The 15,764-nt window shown below is 35.2% G+C and overlaps 1 protein-coding gene across 1 annotated transcript in view; it reads right to left on the bottom strand.

The window, feature by feature from the left end:
- KLHL1 (kelch like family member 1) overlaps positions 1-15,764 on the bottom strand; it is a 436,959-nt gene that overhangs the window by 35,262 nt on the left and 385,933 nt on the right. The window contains exon 8 of the mRNA XM_002742615.4: positions 4,350-4,512. Within this exon, the coding sequence (XP_002742661.1) occupies positions 4,350-4,512 (163 nt within the window). The remainder of the gene's footprint in view (positions 1-4,349; positions 4,513-15,764) is intronic.

Genomic DNA, 15,764 nt, shown 5'->3' with positions numbered 1-15,764 from the left:
TAGATATGTGTGTATAGACATATACAGTGTTAATTCATGTTTTATGACCAAATTCCACAAAAACAAAGATAAATAGATGGGACTTAGAAGTTTCTGCACAGCAAAAGAAACAATCAGCAGAGTAAAGACAACCCACAGAGTGGAAGAAAATATTCCCAATCTATACCTCCAACAAAGGACTAATATCCAGAATCTACAAAGGAACTCAAACAGATTAGCAAGTAAAAAAACAAAGAATCCCATTAAAAAGTGGGCTAAGACCATAAATACACAATTCTCAAAAGAACATATACAAATGGCCAACAAACATGAAACAATGTTCAACATCACTAATGATCAGGGAAATACAAATCAAAACCACAACAGATTTACCTTACTCCTGCATGAATGGCCATAATCAAATAATTAAAAACAAAAATAGATGTTGGCATGCATGTTGTGAAAAGGGAACACCTTTACACTACTGGTGGAAATATAAGCTGGTACAATCACAATGGGAAACCCTGTGGAGATTCCTTAAAGAACTACCAGTAGAACTACCATTTGATCCAGCAATCCCACTTCTGGGTATCTACCCAGGGGAAATAAGTTATTATACAAAAAAGATACTTGCATAACCATGTTTATAGCAGTACAATTTGCATTTGCAAAAATATGGAACCAGCCCAAATATCCATCAATTAATTATTCAATAAGGAGATTGTGGTGTGTATATATATATATACCATGGAATATTAGCCATAAAAAGAAATGAAATAATGTCATTTGCAACTAACTGGTTGGAATTGGAGATCATTATTCTTAGTGAAATAACTCAGGAATGGGAAATCAAACATAGTATATTCTCACTCATAAGTGATAGCTAAGCTGTGAGGATGCAAAGGCATAAGAATGATACAATAGGAGGGAGTAGCCAAGATGTCCAAATAGAAGAAATAGCTTTGCTCTTGGCTCTCAGAGAGAAGGAAAAAATGGCAAGTGAATTCTGCATCTTCAGTTGAGGTACCAAGTTTCTCTCTTTAGGATCAACTAGGTGGTTGGCGCAACCCACAGAGAGTGAGGAAAAGCAGGGTTGAGCGAGGGCCCACCCAGGAGCTGCATGGGGCACTAGGAGCATCCTCTCCCAGCCAAAGGAGGTGGTAACGGATTGTGCTACCCCTCCCTGAAAACCATGCTTTTCCCACAGGTCCCTGCAACCCACAGATCAGGAGGTCCCCTTGTGAGCCCATACCACCAGGCTTTGGTCACAAGCACAAAGCTGTGCAGACTCATGGTGGCCACTCAGATGGGCAGCCAGTGGAGCAGGTAGTAGGATACAGGAGTATTTGCATACTCATGCTCTGATAACTACCATGAGGTAGGAGAGCCGTCCACTCCCATGGGAAGGAGGCTGAAGCTAGGGGGCCATTTGGCCTTCCTCCTATGGAACCCCACAAGCTAAAGCCTACTGGCTTGGAATATGTGCCAGCCAGCACAGCAGGCTACACCTTAGAACATGAATTCCCAGAGATGGAGGTGCAGCTGCCATCACTGCAGCTTCACTCAGCTGTTTTCCCTTGCTGCTGGTGCCAGAAAGACTGGGCAGTCTAGACTGGGAGCAGTTTCTCATAGTGGAGCATGACTGGGTTAGTTTGTGGCTAGACTGCTTCTTTAAACGGGACCCTGATCCACTCCTGCCCACCACAGGGGCCCTCCACATGGGAGTTTCAGCATCCCCAGCCAGGGGGTTTGAAGAGAATTCTGATATCCCTGAGAGGAGCCTGCAGGAGGAGGGGCAGCTGCAGTATCATCCATCAGCAGTATTAGTCTTTTCTGCCTGCTGGCTCTGGAGAGTCAGCACAGCACAGTACATCTGCCCCACCAGGCCATGGGCAGACTGTTTATTTAAGTTGGCCCTTAATCCTGCTCCTCCTGACTAGGTGACACCTCCAAACAGAAGTCTCCAGATACTTCATACAGGAGTGTTCAGGCTGGTATCAGGTTGGTGCCCCTCTGGGACAGAGCTCCATGAAGAAGGAGCAAGCTGCCATCTTTGCTGGTCTGCAGCCTCCAATGGTGATGTCACCAGAAGTAGGAGGGACCCCCACCAAATTGCAACATTCCTATAGAAAAGAGGCCTGACTGCTAAATGAAAAATAGAAAGCAGCAGCAGCAACATCAATGAAAAAGACCCCATAAAACCCCCATCCAAAGGTAGGCAGCCTCAAAGATCAAAGGTAGATAAACCCATGAAGATGTGAATGAATCAACCTCTAAATGCTGACAACTCAAAAAGCCAGAGTGCTTCTCCTCCTCAAAATGACAGCAATATGTCTCCAGCAAGTGCACAGAACTGGGTTGAGGCTGAGATGGATGAAACGACATAAGTGGGCTTCTGAAGATAGGTACAATAAACTTCACTGAGATTAAGGTTATGTCCTAACTCATTGCAAAGAAGCTAAGAAGCATGATAAAACATCACAGGAGCAGTTAACCACAATAACCAATTTAGAGAGGAACATAAATGTCCTGATGGAGCTGAAAAACACAACAGGACTTCATAATGCAAACACAAGTATCAATAGCTGAATAAAGCAAGCAGAAGAAAGGATATCAGAACTTGAGAACTATCTTGCTGATATGTCTTGTTGAGGTTGTCTGGATTTCCTGTCTTGCTGATATAACACAGGCAGGTAAGTTTAGAGAAAAGAGAATAAAAATGAATGAATAAAACCTCCAAGAACTATGGGATTATGTTTAAAGACCAAAGCTACATCTGATAGGGGTACATGAAAGATGAGGAAAACAATCAGATTGGAAAACACACTTTAGGATATCATCCAGGAGAACTTTTCCAACCTAGCAACACAGGCCAACCTCCAAATTCAGGAAATCCAGAAAACCTCAGCAAGATATTCCACAAGAAGATCAACCCCCTAGACACATAATTATCACATCCTCCAATGTTGAAATGAAGGAAAATGCTAAGGGCAGCCAGAGAGAAAGGCCACATCACCTATAAAGGGAAGCCCATCAGACTAATAGCAGACCTCTCAGCAGAACCCCTACAAGCCACAAGAGATTGGGGGCCAGTATTCAACATTCTTAAGAGAATTTACAACTGAGAATTTCATAGCTGGCCAAACTAAGCTTCGAAAGTGAAGGAGAAATAAAATATTTTTCAGAAAAGCAAATGCTAAGGGAACTTGTCACCACTAGGCCTTCTTTGCAAGAGCTCCTGAAGGAAGCACTAAATAGGAAAAGGACAAACCATTACCACCCACTACAAAAACACACTTAAGTATACAGACCAGTGACACTATGAATACATAGACAAGTCTGCAAAATAATCAGCTAGCATTATGATGTCAGAATCAAATTTACACATAATAATATTAACCTTAAATGTAAATAGGCCAATTAAAAGATGCCCCAATTAAAAGACATGGAATGACAAGCTGGATAAAGAGTCAAGATTCATTGATGTGCTGTATTCAAGAGACCCCTGTCACATGCAAAGACACACAGACACAAAATCAAATGGAAAACAGAAAAAAAGCAGGAGTTGCAATCCTAGTTTCTGAAAAAATAGACTTTAAATCAACAAAGATAATAAAAGACAAGTTTTTGAAGAGGACTGATTTATTGTTTGCCTTTGTGAAAGAATTCCTCTGGAAGCCTTCATAAATAAGGCTGCAGAGAAAAGTTAAAAAACCAAACTAGAAGCTGTTGCAATTGTCTAGGCAAGAGGTGATATTAGCTTTGTTTAGATTCATGGTTCCCATGGGGAAAACAGGGGCTATATTTTGCCATTTCTCAGAAAATACTAGGCAATGTCTAGAGATACTTTTGCTTGTTACACTGAGGTGGTGAGTGAAGATACTGCTGGCATCAACTGGGTAGAAATCAAGGACACTTCTAACCACCCTGAAATTCACAGGACAGAAGAATTCTTCCAACAAAGACCCATCTAACCTCAAATATCAACAGTGTTGAGGTTGAGAATTATTGATTTAGAGCGATATTAATGGGGATGCTTGAAAAGTAAACCGGTGTAATTATGCAAAGAAAGATATATCGAACACCAAACTTTTAGTAGTTTTTTGAAGGCTACTCAACTATCTTATAAAAAATGATGTAAATATTCCCATGAAATATATTGGATAATTCTTTAATAATCAATGTGAAGAAATGTTGGGTTCTGTTGCCTACAGAGAAAACACCAGTGTTTATTTATCTATTAAAAAATATCAACAGCTTATAATGTTTTTAAAGGATTTTTACTGGTTTATTAAAAGTTATTTTTCAAATACTATTTACCCAATAACTTTTTTTTATAAATTAAGAAAAACAGAGGAAAATTTACTTACTTGCCATTCAATGCTGCTACACCAACTGTGCTCCGAGCAATTGACATACTGGCTACAAATGTCCATTGCTGACTCTGTGGATCCCACCTTTCCACTGTATTCAGATAGCTCCAGCCATCATGGCCTCCCACAGCATAAATAGGGCCTTCAAGTACTGTTACACCTAAAACATTGGATAAATGTTGTGCCTATAGTTAATATCATATTGTACATTAAAATCTGTTAAGAGGTTAGATCTCATGTTATTGTTCCTAACACAATAAAATTAAATTTTTCAAAAAGTTGAATAATTTCACAGTGAGATTTTAAAAATCAAAGCAACAGTACAAAACTATAAATTCATTCAGCACAGCCTTCAGTTAAGACTATTGCAATATAGTAGAAATTGCCTAATTTAATAAATACCTCATATTAATTTGATTAATACCTAATATTGAATTATTTGATTAAAGTGAAACAAAATTGTGAGTTAGAAATAAGTATTATGACCTAGATGCTTTATGAAATAATACTAATTCCCATATTATGACTATATAAAGAAGCAGATACTAAAAATCAAAGGTAAGATGCCTTGGGCCTCTACTTTTAAAGAGTATTTCTACACTGCAGTTTAAAGTACCTTGTTACTTACAATAATGTTTTCATAAAGCAATGTAATATTACCAATTTGAATTTCAGAATAGCATCCTCTGTGCTTCGGCTTTCAAAAACCATTATAATAAACTTACATACAGCTTAGAAATATTACATCTTTCATGTTATTAACTAAAATTACTAAACATAAGTAATTAAAATGAATAGAGAGACATCGACAGGAAGACATATATAACTAGTAAGTACTTTTCTAGCAAACTCACTTCTTCATAAATAAATTTTCTTAAATGTTCAACAGTTGGTAAATATTTATCATGTTAATATTGATTGATGTGATCTCTTTATTTGGGAAAAATTCTGATGAATATTTCCCAAAAGTGTACAATTTGAAGTCAGATTATAAAGAAGTTTGAAGCCTCTGTGATTTTATGCTACTGCTAAGCTCACAAACTGCCACAAATTTATGCATATTGATTAAGACACGACTCCTGGATAAAAGAAGTTTATTCATAGCAACAGCAATAGTCAAAGGATCATTGATTTTTGTTTCTATTGCTGGTTCCCCAAGCCCCAATTCCCATAGGGTGATCCAAAGAAGGTAATCAACATGACCTTAATGTTTTCCTCCTCTTGATCAAACTTTCGACAGTTTCTCCCTGTGTCTACAGCCCTGACTCCATTTTCCTTAGAGCATTTACTTTAGAAAACTTGAAATTGCAAATTATTTCTCTGCTTCTTTGAAATGTAAATCTTTGATAAAACCTCTTGCCAGTTTCACAACCCAGGCCTGTCTTTCTCAAGGATCTGGGAGCTGCTGTCCCTTTGAAATTTAGTCATTAAGGTAGTCTGTCTTCCAGACTCCCGGGGAGTATAGGAGCCTAACTTCAGCTGGTACCTTGCAGCAAGTTATAAAACTACCTTTTGACATAAAGATAGAAGAAAGCTAACCATTCCTTTGAGCAAAGCCACTTAGCAAAAACAGATTGTCTATGATCCACCTACCCAGTCTAGTTCCTAAAATCTCTACCACCTTTATTTTAGCAGAGTTGAGTTCAGTCACAGTTTTGGCCTGTTTTATTACAAGCCTTCAGTAAAGTCTTTCTTGCCTGTTTACAATTGCCTCATATAATTTTTGCTTTGAGGCGGTTAATGTAAGCATACACATGCGGCAGATTGTATTATAGAAAACAACTATAATTTGTAATGGACAATAAACATGTGTACCCGTTGCTCCAGAAGGAGATACAATCTTTATTCTTTTAAGCATGCCTGCATTTTATTTTGGGGATAGGAACTATCTTTATGTTCCTAATCTTTCTGTTAAAATAATCATCCTCAGCAAACTGACACAAGAACAGAAAACGAAACACCGCATATTCTCACTCATAGGTGGGTGATGAAAAATGAGAATGCATGGACACAGAGAGAAGAGTACTAAACACTGGGGTCTATTGGGGGGAAATGGGGAGGGCCAGTGGGAGGGGGAGGAGGGGAGGGTTAGCCTGGGGAGAAATGCCAAATGTGGGTGAAGGGGAGAAAGAAAGCAAAACACACCGCCATGTGTGTACCTATGCAACTGTCTTGCATGTTCTGCACATGTACCCCCAAACCTAAAATGCAATAAAAAAAAATAAATAAATAAAAATAAAATAATCTCCTTTTAAATATATTCCAGAACAAAGGGCCCTCAGTAACTTTACTTCAAAGATGTGCAGAAATATGAGAAACCCATGAAGAACTGTCTCCCAAAACTGATGTAAAAATAAAATGACCACTCATTTATTCATTCATTCATTTAACTATTATTTGTTGACAGACTTTAATTTTCAGGAATTATTACTGGCATCCGGGACACAGTGACAGGTTAGGCAGACAAAGTCTCTGCCCACAGTGAGCTCTTATATCAGTCAATGAGTCAACTAAAATGAAATAAGTCCATTGTTCCCAATAAGTAAATATGCTTCAACGTATTACACAGTTATGCAATTATAATTTAATAAAGAATAAATGTACCCAAATAGCATTAAAAATGTTCTACAACATACATTCAGCTTATGGATATTATTTTACACAACCCTATGCATGTAGAGGGATAGTGTTTTGAGTACAGGCATAGGTAAAATTAAAAAGCATGAGCTTCAGATGTTCTTTCATTATGTAGCTTGACGTGGGAAATGGGGATTAGAAAGGATGAGTAAATGTGAAGGTTAAGGTTATATCTCATAGGCTTTTTTTTCCTTTTTTTTTTAGAATTATACTTTAAGTTCTGGGGTACATGTGCAGATCGTGCAGGATTGTTACATAGGTATACACATGCCATGCTGGTTTGCTGCATCCAGCCCCCCATCATCTACATTAGATATTTATCTTAATATTATCCCTCTCTAATCATCCCACCCCCTGCTATCCCTGCCCTAGCTCGCCTACCCACCAAGAGGCCCCAGTGTGTGTTGCTCCCCTCCCTGCGTCCATGTGTTCTTATTGTTTATCACCCAATTTTGAGTGAGAACACACGGTGGTTGATTTTCTGTTCTTGTGTCAGTTTGCTGAGAATGATTCTTTCCAGATTCATCCATGTCCCTGCAAAGGACATGAACTCATCCTTTTTGATGGCTGCATAGTATTCCATGGTGTATATGTGCCACATTTTATTTATCCAGTCTATCATTGATGGCCATTTGGGTTGGTTCCAAGTCTTTGCTCTTGTAAACAGTGCCACAGTGAACATACGTGGGCATGTGTCTTTATAATGAAACAATTTATATTTCTTTGGATATATACCCAGTAATGAGACTGCTGGGTCAAATAATGTTTCTATTTCTAGATCCTTGAGGAATGGTCACACTGTCTTCCACAATGGTTGAACTAATTTACATTCCCACCAACAGTGTAAAAGCATTCCTATTCCTCCACATCCTCTCCAGCATCTGTTGTCTCCACATTTTTAATGATCAACATTCTAACTGGCTTGAGATGGTATCTCAATGTGGTTTTGATTTGCATTTCTCTAATGACCAGTTATGATGAGCTTTTTTTTATATGTCTGTTGGCTGCATAAATGTCTTCTTTTGAGAAGTGCCTGTTCATATCATTTCCACACTTTTTAATGAGGTTTTTTTTCTTGTAAATCTGTTTTAGTTCTTTGTAGATTCTGGATATTAGCCCTTTCTCAGATGGGTAGATTGCAAAATTTTTTCCCATTCTGTTGGTTGCTGATTCACTCTAATTATTGTTTCTTTTGCTGTGCAGAAGCTCTTAAGTTTAATTAGATCCCATTTGTCTATTTTGGCTTTTATTGCCATTGCTTTTAGTGTTTTAGTCCTGAAGTCCTTGCCTATGCCTGTGTCCTGAATAGTGTTGCCTAGGTTTTCTTCTAGGGATTTTATGGTGTTAGGTCTCAGGCATAAATCTTTAATCCATCTGGAGTTAATTTTTGTATAAGGTGTAAGGAAGGGGTCAGTTTCAGCTTTCTGCACATGGCTAGCTAGTTTTCCCAACACCATTTATTAAAGAGGGAATCCGCTCCCCATTGCTTGTTTTTGTCAGGTTTGTCAAAGATCAGCTGGTTGTAGATATGTGATGCTACTTCTGAGGCCTCTGTTTTGTTCCATTGGTCTATTTTTTTTTTTGCTCAGGATTGTCTTGGCTATGTGGGCTCTTTTTTGGTCCCATATGATGTTTAAGGTGTTTTTTTCCAGTTCTGTGAAGAAGGTCAATGATAGCTTGATGGGGATAGCTTTGAAGCTACAAATTACTTTGGGCAGTATGGCCATTTTCATGATATTGATTCTTCCTAACCATGAGCATGGAATATTTTTCCATCTGTTTGTGTCCTCTCTTATTTACTTGAACAGTGGTTTGTAGTTCTCCTTGAAGAGGTCTTTTATATGCCTTGTTAGTTGTATTCCTAGGTATTTTATTCTCTTTGTAGTAATTGTGAATGGGAGTTTGCTCATGATTTGGCTCTCTGTTAGTTTGTTACTGGTGTTTAGCAATGCTTGTGATTTTTGCACATTGATTTTGTATCCTGAGACTTTGCTGAAGTTGCTTATCAGCTTAAGGAGATTTTGGGCTGAGATGATGGAGTCTTCTAAATATACAGTTATGTCATCTGCAAAGAGAGATAATTTGACTTCCTTTTTTTCTAATTGAGTACGCTTTATTTCTTTTTCTTGCCTGATTGCTCTGGGTAGAACTTCCAATACTATGTTGAATAGGAGTGGTGAGAGAGGGCACCTTTGTCTTGTGCCAGTTTTCAAAGAGAATACTTCCAGTTTTTGCCCATTCAGTTTGATATTGGCTGTGGGCTTGTCATAAATAGCTTTTATTATTTTGATATATGTTCCATTGATACCTAGTTTATTGAGAGTTTTTAGCATAAAATGCTGTTGAATATTGTCAAAGGCCTTCTCTGCATCTATTGAGATAATCATATGGTTTTTGTCTTTGTTTCTGTTTATGTGATGGATTATGGTTACAGGTTTGTGTATGTTAAACCAGCCTTGCATCCCATGGATGAAGCCAAGTTGATCATGATGGATAAGCTTTTTGATGTGCTGTTGCATTTGGTTTGCCAGTATTTTATTAAGGATTTTCGCATAAATGTTCATCATGAATATTGACCTAAAATTTTCCTTTTTGGTTGTGTGTCTTCCAGGTTTTGATATCAGGATGATGTTGGTCTCACAAAATGAGTTAGGGAGGATTCCTTTAAGAGAAGTATAGGTAGATATTAACATATAACAGCAATAATTAACTACATGGAAGTTAAAGTGAAAACATCAGTGAAGTTTTCAAAGAGACAGTGAAATCAACTTTTTACTGAGCACCAATTAGATATAGAGTAAACTTTAGGATAGGTTCAGTGCTTTGGATTGGGTAGAAAATATTTTGATTGATTTATGCTCTTCTGGAGAATATGGTATCTATCTGAAAGGACTAGATCACTAGGATAATCTAATGAAGCTAATAAATTTTAAGTTTGTTATAAGAACAAAAGAATATCACCGAAATGTTTCACAATAGGGATGTGATTGCTATGACAAATTTATTCTGGATGTTTTGTAGCAAATTGATTGGAGTCAGGTTATGTGGCACTAGGGAGATGATTAGAAGGAAATTTCAGAAATTCAAAAAGTAGAAGGTGGTAGACTGAATTAATGGGTTTTAGTTTAAACAGAGAAAAGTGAAAATGTTTGAGATATATTCTGGGAGTCTTGCTGTTGAAATTTACTGCTAGAAGGTATAGGGGTATATTAATAGAAAGAAAAAATCTGGGCTGGACACAGTGGCTCACTCCAATAATCCCAGCACTATGCAAGGCTGAGGAGGGCTAATCACTTGAGGTCAGGCATTCTAGACCAGCCTGGCCAACATGGTGAAACCCTATTTCTACTAAAAATACAAAAATTTGCTGGGCATGGTGATGTGTGCCTGTAATCCCAGCTCTTCAGGAGGCTGAGGCAGGAGAATCTCTTGAACCTGAGAGGTGCAAATTGCAGTGAGCCATGATTGCACCACTGTGCTCCAGCCAGGGCAACAGAATGAGACTTTGTATTAAAAAAAAAAAAAAAGTAAATTAGGGATAAATAAGATATAAATTGATTAAACAATTGGGCACATTTTAAGGGTAGAAAAGTTTGAAAATTATTTTTGGGGAACATTTAAGATCTCCACTTTTGATGTGTCATGTTTAAAGGGATTATTAGAGATCTAAGTGAGACAAATAGGCAGTTAAATATATATGCCTACAGTTCAAGTCAGTGTTGGAGGTATATGAGAAAATTTTGGAATTATCAACAATTTTATGGCTTTTAAAGTCACAGACCTAGATATAATCAGTTAGGAAGACAGTATGAAGAGAGAATGTAACAGAGACCATAATCTAGCTTTAAGCAGCTCTACTATCAGTTACATGAAAAGAAAATTTAAAAATAGAGAAGAAATGGCCAGATAGGTGAGAAGAAAATGAGAAGCTTTTGGTATTTGGAAAGTAAGAGTGGAGGCAGTCTCTAGGAGGATGAAAAACAAAGAAAAAAGAGAAGAAATGGCCAGATAGGTGAGAGTAAAATCAGAAGCTTCTGGTATTTGGAAAGTAACAGTGGAGAAAGTTTTTGGGGGAAGGGCTAATCATTGGCTCTCATATTTCTGACCAAGCGCACATTTCTACAGGATTTGAACACAGGTTCTGCACATGGTTTAATCCATTCTGGTTACTGCTTAGTTATATATCCTGCAAACATGATTCAAATGTGCCTTGTTTTTCTTAGTTGCCGGAGGTTACTTGATTTCATGAAAATGTTTCACCCAAAGTATAACATATACTACATTAATATATAAATATATATCAAATTACATCATATATAAAATGTAAAACTTGTAAGTGTTCAGTTTGATGTATTTTATCACAAGAATATCACAATATACCTACTAACTACAGCTTCTATTCCAAAAAGGTAACAATATTTTTGAGTTAATTCCTTATATAATGTTTGTTCCTGATTTGAACTTATAAATTAATATATATTTTTTAAATCTTCCTTTAAAGTTGTATCTGTGACATTTCTATTCAGAAATTACATGAGATTGTAGCATCCTTTTTATTGCATATATGGTTACACTGTATGATTATGTCACTTGTATAGCTTAATTCTATTGTGGATGAAAATTTGCCTGGTTTCCAGTTCTAATATTTTAAAAATAAAGCTGAAATATACACCTCTTTTGATGAACATATAAACTCATTTTACCTAGATGTAAAATTGCTGTGTCATAGAATATACTAACATTGAAACTGAGTAAATGTATCAATAAGTTTTCCAGCTTTCCTTTTTTTTAACCAATTTTTTATTTCCCCGAGTAAAGGAGAGAAACCTCATTGTCTAAATATCCTGCCACAACTTGTCACTGTGAAACATTTTAATTTTAGTCATTCTGATCAGTGAGTAATGGTATCTCATCATTCTGTTAGTGTTCACCAACTTGATAACTGGTAAAACTAAGCATTTTTTCAAGTGTTTTTTTGCCACTTGAATATTTCTTTTTGTGAAAGCCTGTTAAAAGCCTCTTCATTTTCAATTGAATATCCCCTATTAATTAGATAATCTTATCAGTTTTTAGTAGTTCTTGTAATCAATTTTAAATATTATGGATATAAATTCTTTGTTAATTTTTAAAATTATACTTATTAATTCTTTGTTAATATTTGCATTACAGATCTTTTTTCACTGTGTGGCTTGCATTTTCACTTTCTTAATCTTGTCTTTTGATGAAAAGCAGTTAAGTTCACTTGATTTAGGAAAAAGATGTTACTGCAATAGCAGAAAAAATAATGTTTTTAAAGAAATGAGGTTGGTGGAATTGATGTCTGCAAATATAAAAATGGACCATGACCAATACACAAATGTCAATCTAGATGGATCATAAAACTAAATATAAAAATTAAAACAATGAACTTCTCAGAATATAACTAAAAGAGATAAGTATAACAATGACTTTTAAGGAAGACAAATATTTCTCAAACAGAATGTGAAAAATACTTGTTCTAAATTTTTTAAAAATATAAAAAATTATAAATATTGACATTAATATCCCTTTGGTATTCCATATGAATTTTTAAATTTTTTTCAATTTTCCCTATTTTCCCCCAATATCTTGATGAAATCCTGATGGAGATGTTATTGAATACATAGAAATTGGAGAAAATTTGTATCTTTAAAACATTACCTCTTCTAATCCAGAACATGGCAATATATACCTTCATTTTATTAAGAATTTAATTTCCTGAGTAATGTTTGTTTGAAACTTTTATTAGAATTTTTATGTCTATTACTGAAATGATCACATTTGATTTCTTTATGCTATTACAATTGGAATTTTTTTCATTTTCTATTTGTTTCATCAATAAATAGAAAGAAAATAGGTTTTTATATATTAATTATATCCAGTAAGCTTGTGAAATATTTATAAGTAATTTTCACAATAATCCACATATTCTTTTGTATTTTCTACATATGCAATTATGTCATCCCAAAATAATGCCAGATGTTTTCCTTCAATATAATTACTATACATTTTAGTTCTCCATTTTGGTTTATTTCAGTGACATTATGTGGATACATGTTTAGCATTTAAAATTCTTCTTGCTGAATTGATTAAGTGTCAGAATTGTTTTTTTATTAAGTAATGCTTATTGCTCTAAATTCCAATGTATCTAATTAATCAGCTACACTAAGAATTAAATAAATTATAATTCATCCTAAATAATTAGCTACACTAAGGTTTTTTTATTCCAACATGCTAATCTTTGGCTTTGGTTATTTAATCTATTTATACTCAATGTAATGGCTGATTTTATTAGATACAGTTTTAACATTTTCTTATTTCATCAATTCTTTATCTCATTTTCTTTCTCTAATTTGTTATTGTTCTCTGGGTAAAATATTTCCTTTTCTTCCTTTTCCCCATGTGTCACCTTATTGTTGAGAGATCACAAATTATTCAGTTTGTCAAACAGGAAGTAAGATTATCACATAAGGCTCACACAAATGAGAGACCACATGCATAACCAAAATTTGCTAATAATATCAAGAAAAAAGGCATTCGAATGCATGTGAGACCACTAGGATTTCTCTACTTAGGGAGTTCCTTCTTTTCTTTCCAGGTTCTTGATGCATTTGTGTGAGCCTCCATAAAAGTGCTAAACTCTAATTACGACCTTTGTCATTCAGAGACCTAAGCCAGCCCTGGATGCCAGATTTCACTTTGACTTTTTGAATGGAGAAAGAAGAAATGAATAAATTTCTCTAGAAATGCCTGGAGAAAGTAGAAACAAATGTTTAGTTAATCTTTGTACTCTTCCCTTTCTTTCATATCTTGTTCTCAAGTCCAGGCTTCCTTAGTTTCTCTCTGATGACTTCAAGGATTTGATTTGTGTGTTTTATTTAGCTTTTACAGTTATACATGTTAGGGAGCTCAGTCAGATAGCAGATACTCCATCAAGGCCAGAAGTTATATTTGAGAGTTAGCTTTTAACTTTATTTTTAAGGAAAACATTTAATAATACAATCAACTGTATTGATTGTCATTAATGTTTTGGTTTTTGTTTATATATCAGTAAGAGTTTCCTCCAGTGCTACCATTATATAGGCAAGCTTGTATTTCTCTCTATATTGTAATTTCTTTATTTTAAACTGGGGATAAGCTAGAATAATTATCTCATGGTGTTATGATGAAGATGATAAAAACTAATATGTAAAGCACTTAGAATCTGATATATTGCAGTCACTCAATTTTTGCAAACCATTGTAATTGATATTGTTGTTTTCATACTGAAGCCACAGGGAGAATATAAAAAGGAAATTAATGAAAGAGAACATATAAAGGTCCTATACACATATAAAAATGTATAATAGAACTAGTAAATAGAACAACCAGGATATTAAAATAAAACATCTTTAGGAGAAAATTTTAGCCAACCAAAAAAGTTTAAAGCATAACAATATCAAAAGTTGCTAAGAACATTAGGGATTGAGAATTCTTATATAATGCTGATGAATTGAAACTTAGAAACACAACTATGAAGATAAATTTAAGTATGCTAAGTGAACATATTGTAATCTAGCTTTCACAGAAATATAAAGTATTTTATAAATAAAAATATAGCAATATATAGTAATTAAAGTACAAGAATCAGCAAATATTTAATATAATAAGCCAAGGACTATTTACATTATCTATTAATCTTTCAACACAAGTATCTATCATTTGCTCTAAAAACTAGAAAGTTTACCATGTCTCTACTGAAGATATAATAGAGCCTATATTCTAGTAGAGAATATATACAATAAACAAAAATATTGAAGGATTTTATACATTAGTATCCTTTAATTAACCAAGGTATTGCCAGTAAGACTATAGAGGTGGGGGCAGAGTAAAATGCAAATGAGTTCTGGTTTAGGAGTCTACCTTCTTAGGCCCAAATATCAATCCATTACCACCTGCATTAGTCCGGTTTCATGCTGCTTATAAAGTCATACCTGATACTGGGAAGAAAAAGAGGTTTAATTTGACTGACAGTTGCACATGGTTGGGAAGGCCTCAGAATCATAGTGGGAGGTGAAAAGCATTTCTTACATGGTGGCAACAAGAGAAAATGAGGAAGATGCAAAAGCAGAAACCCCTGATAAAACCATCAGATCTGGTGAGACTTATTGACTACCATGAGAACAGTATGGGGGAAATCACCCCCGTGATTCAGATGATCTCCCACCGAGTCCCTCCCACAACACATGGAAATTATAGGAGTACAATTCAAGATGATATTTGGGTGGGGGCACAGAGCCAAACCATAGCACCACCAGTTTAACATCAGAGGAAGATATTTAAATTTTTTGTGTCCTAGTATCCTCATTCTTAAAGAGTATGTAACTCATAGCATTTGTGTGAAGAGTAAATAGAAAATGCATATAACAGTGCTTGGCAAATGATAAACTTTTAATAAATTGTAGTTGTTACATAAATCAAACTGTCATGATGTTCTGTCTTAGGAGTGGTCACTAAACCTAAGACATTAAGAATTGAAAGCGAAATGATAGACAAAATATAAAATATGTTATTACTCTTAAAACTTAAATTCCTTTCTCAAACATTTCTAATTATAATTAAATTAAATTGTTTAGCAAGTAACACATTCCTAGGACCAGGATTATTGTTTATTTTAAATACCTATGTTTGGAACATATCCATGTTTTCCTGAAAAATATTCATACTTTATTCTTCCACATTATAGTCGAATATATTCTTGTAGATTGCTACAATATT

Source organism: Callithrix jacchus, chromosome 1, assembly GCF_049354715.1.
Source record: "Callithrix jacchus isolate 240 chromosome 1, calJac240_pri, whole genome shotgun sequence".
In the NCBI taxonomy this organism is placed as follows: Eukaryota; Metazoa; Chordata; class Mammalia; order Primates; family Cebidae; genus Callithrix; species Callithrix jacchus.
The sequence above is the reverse complement of the archived record's forward strand: the minus strand, read 5'-3'. Positions and strand labels throughout refer to the sequence as shown.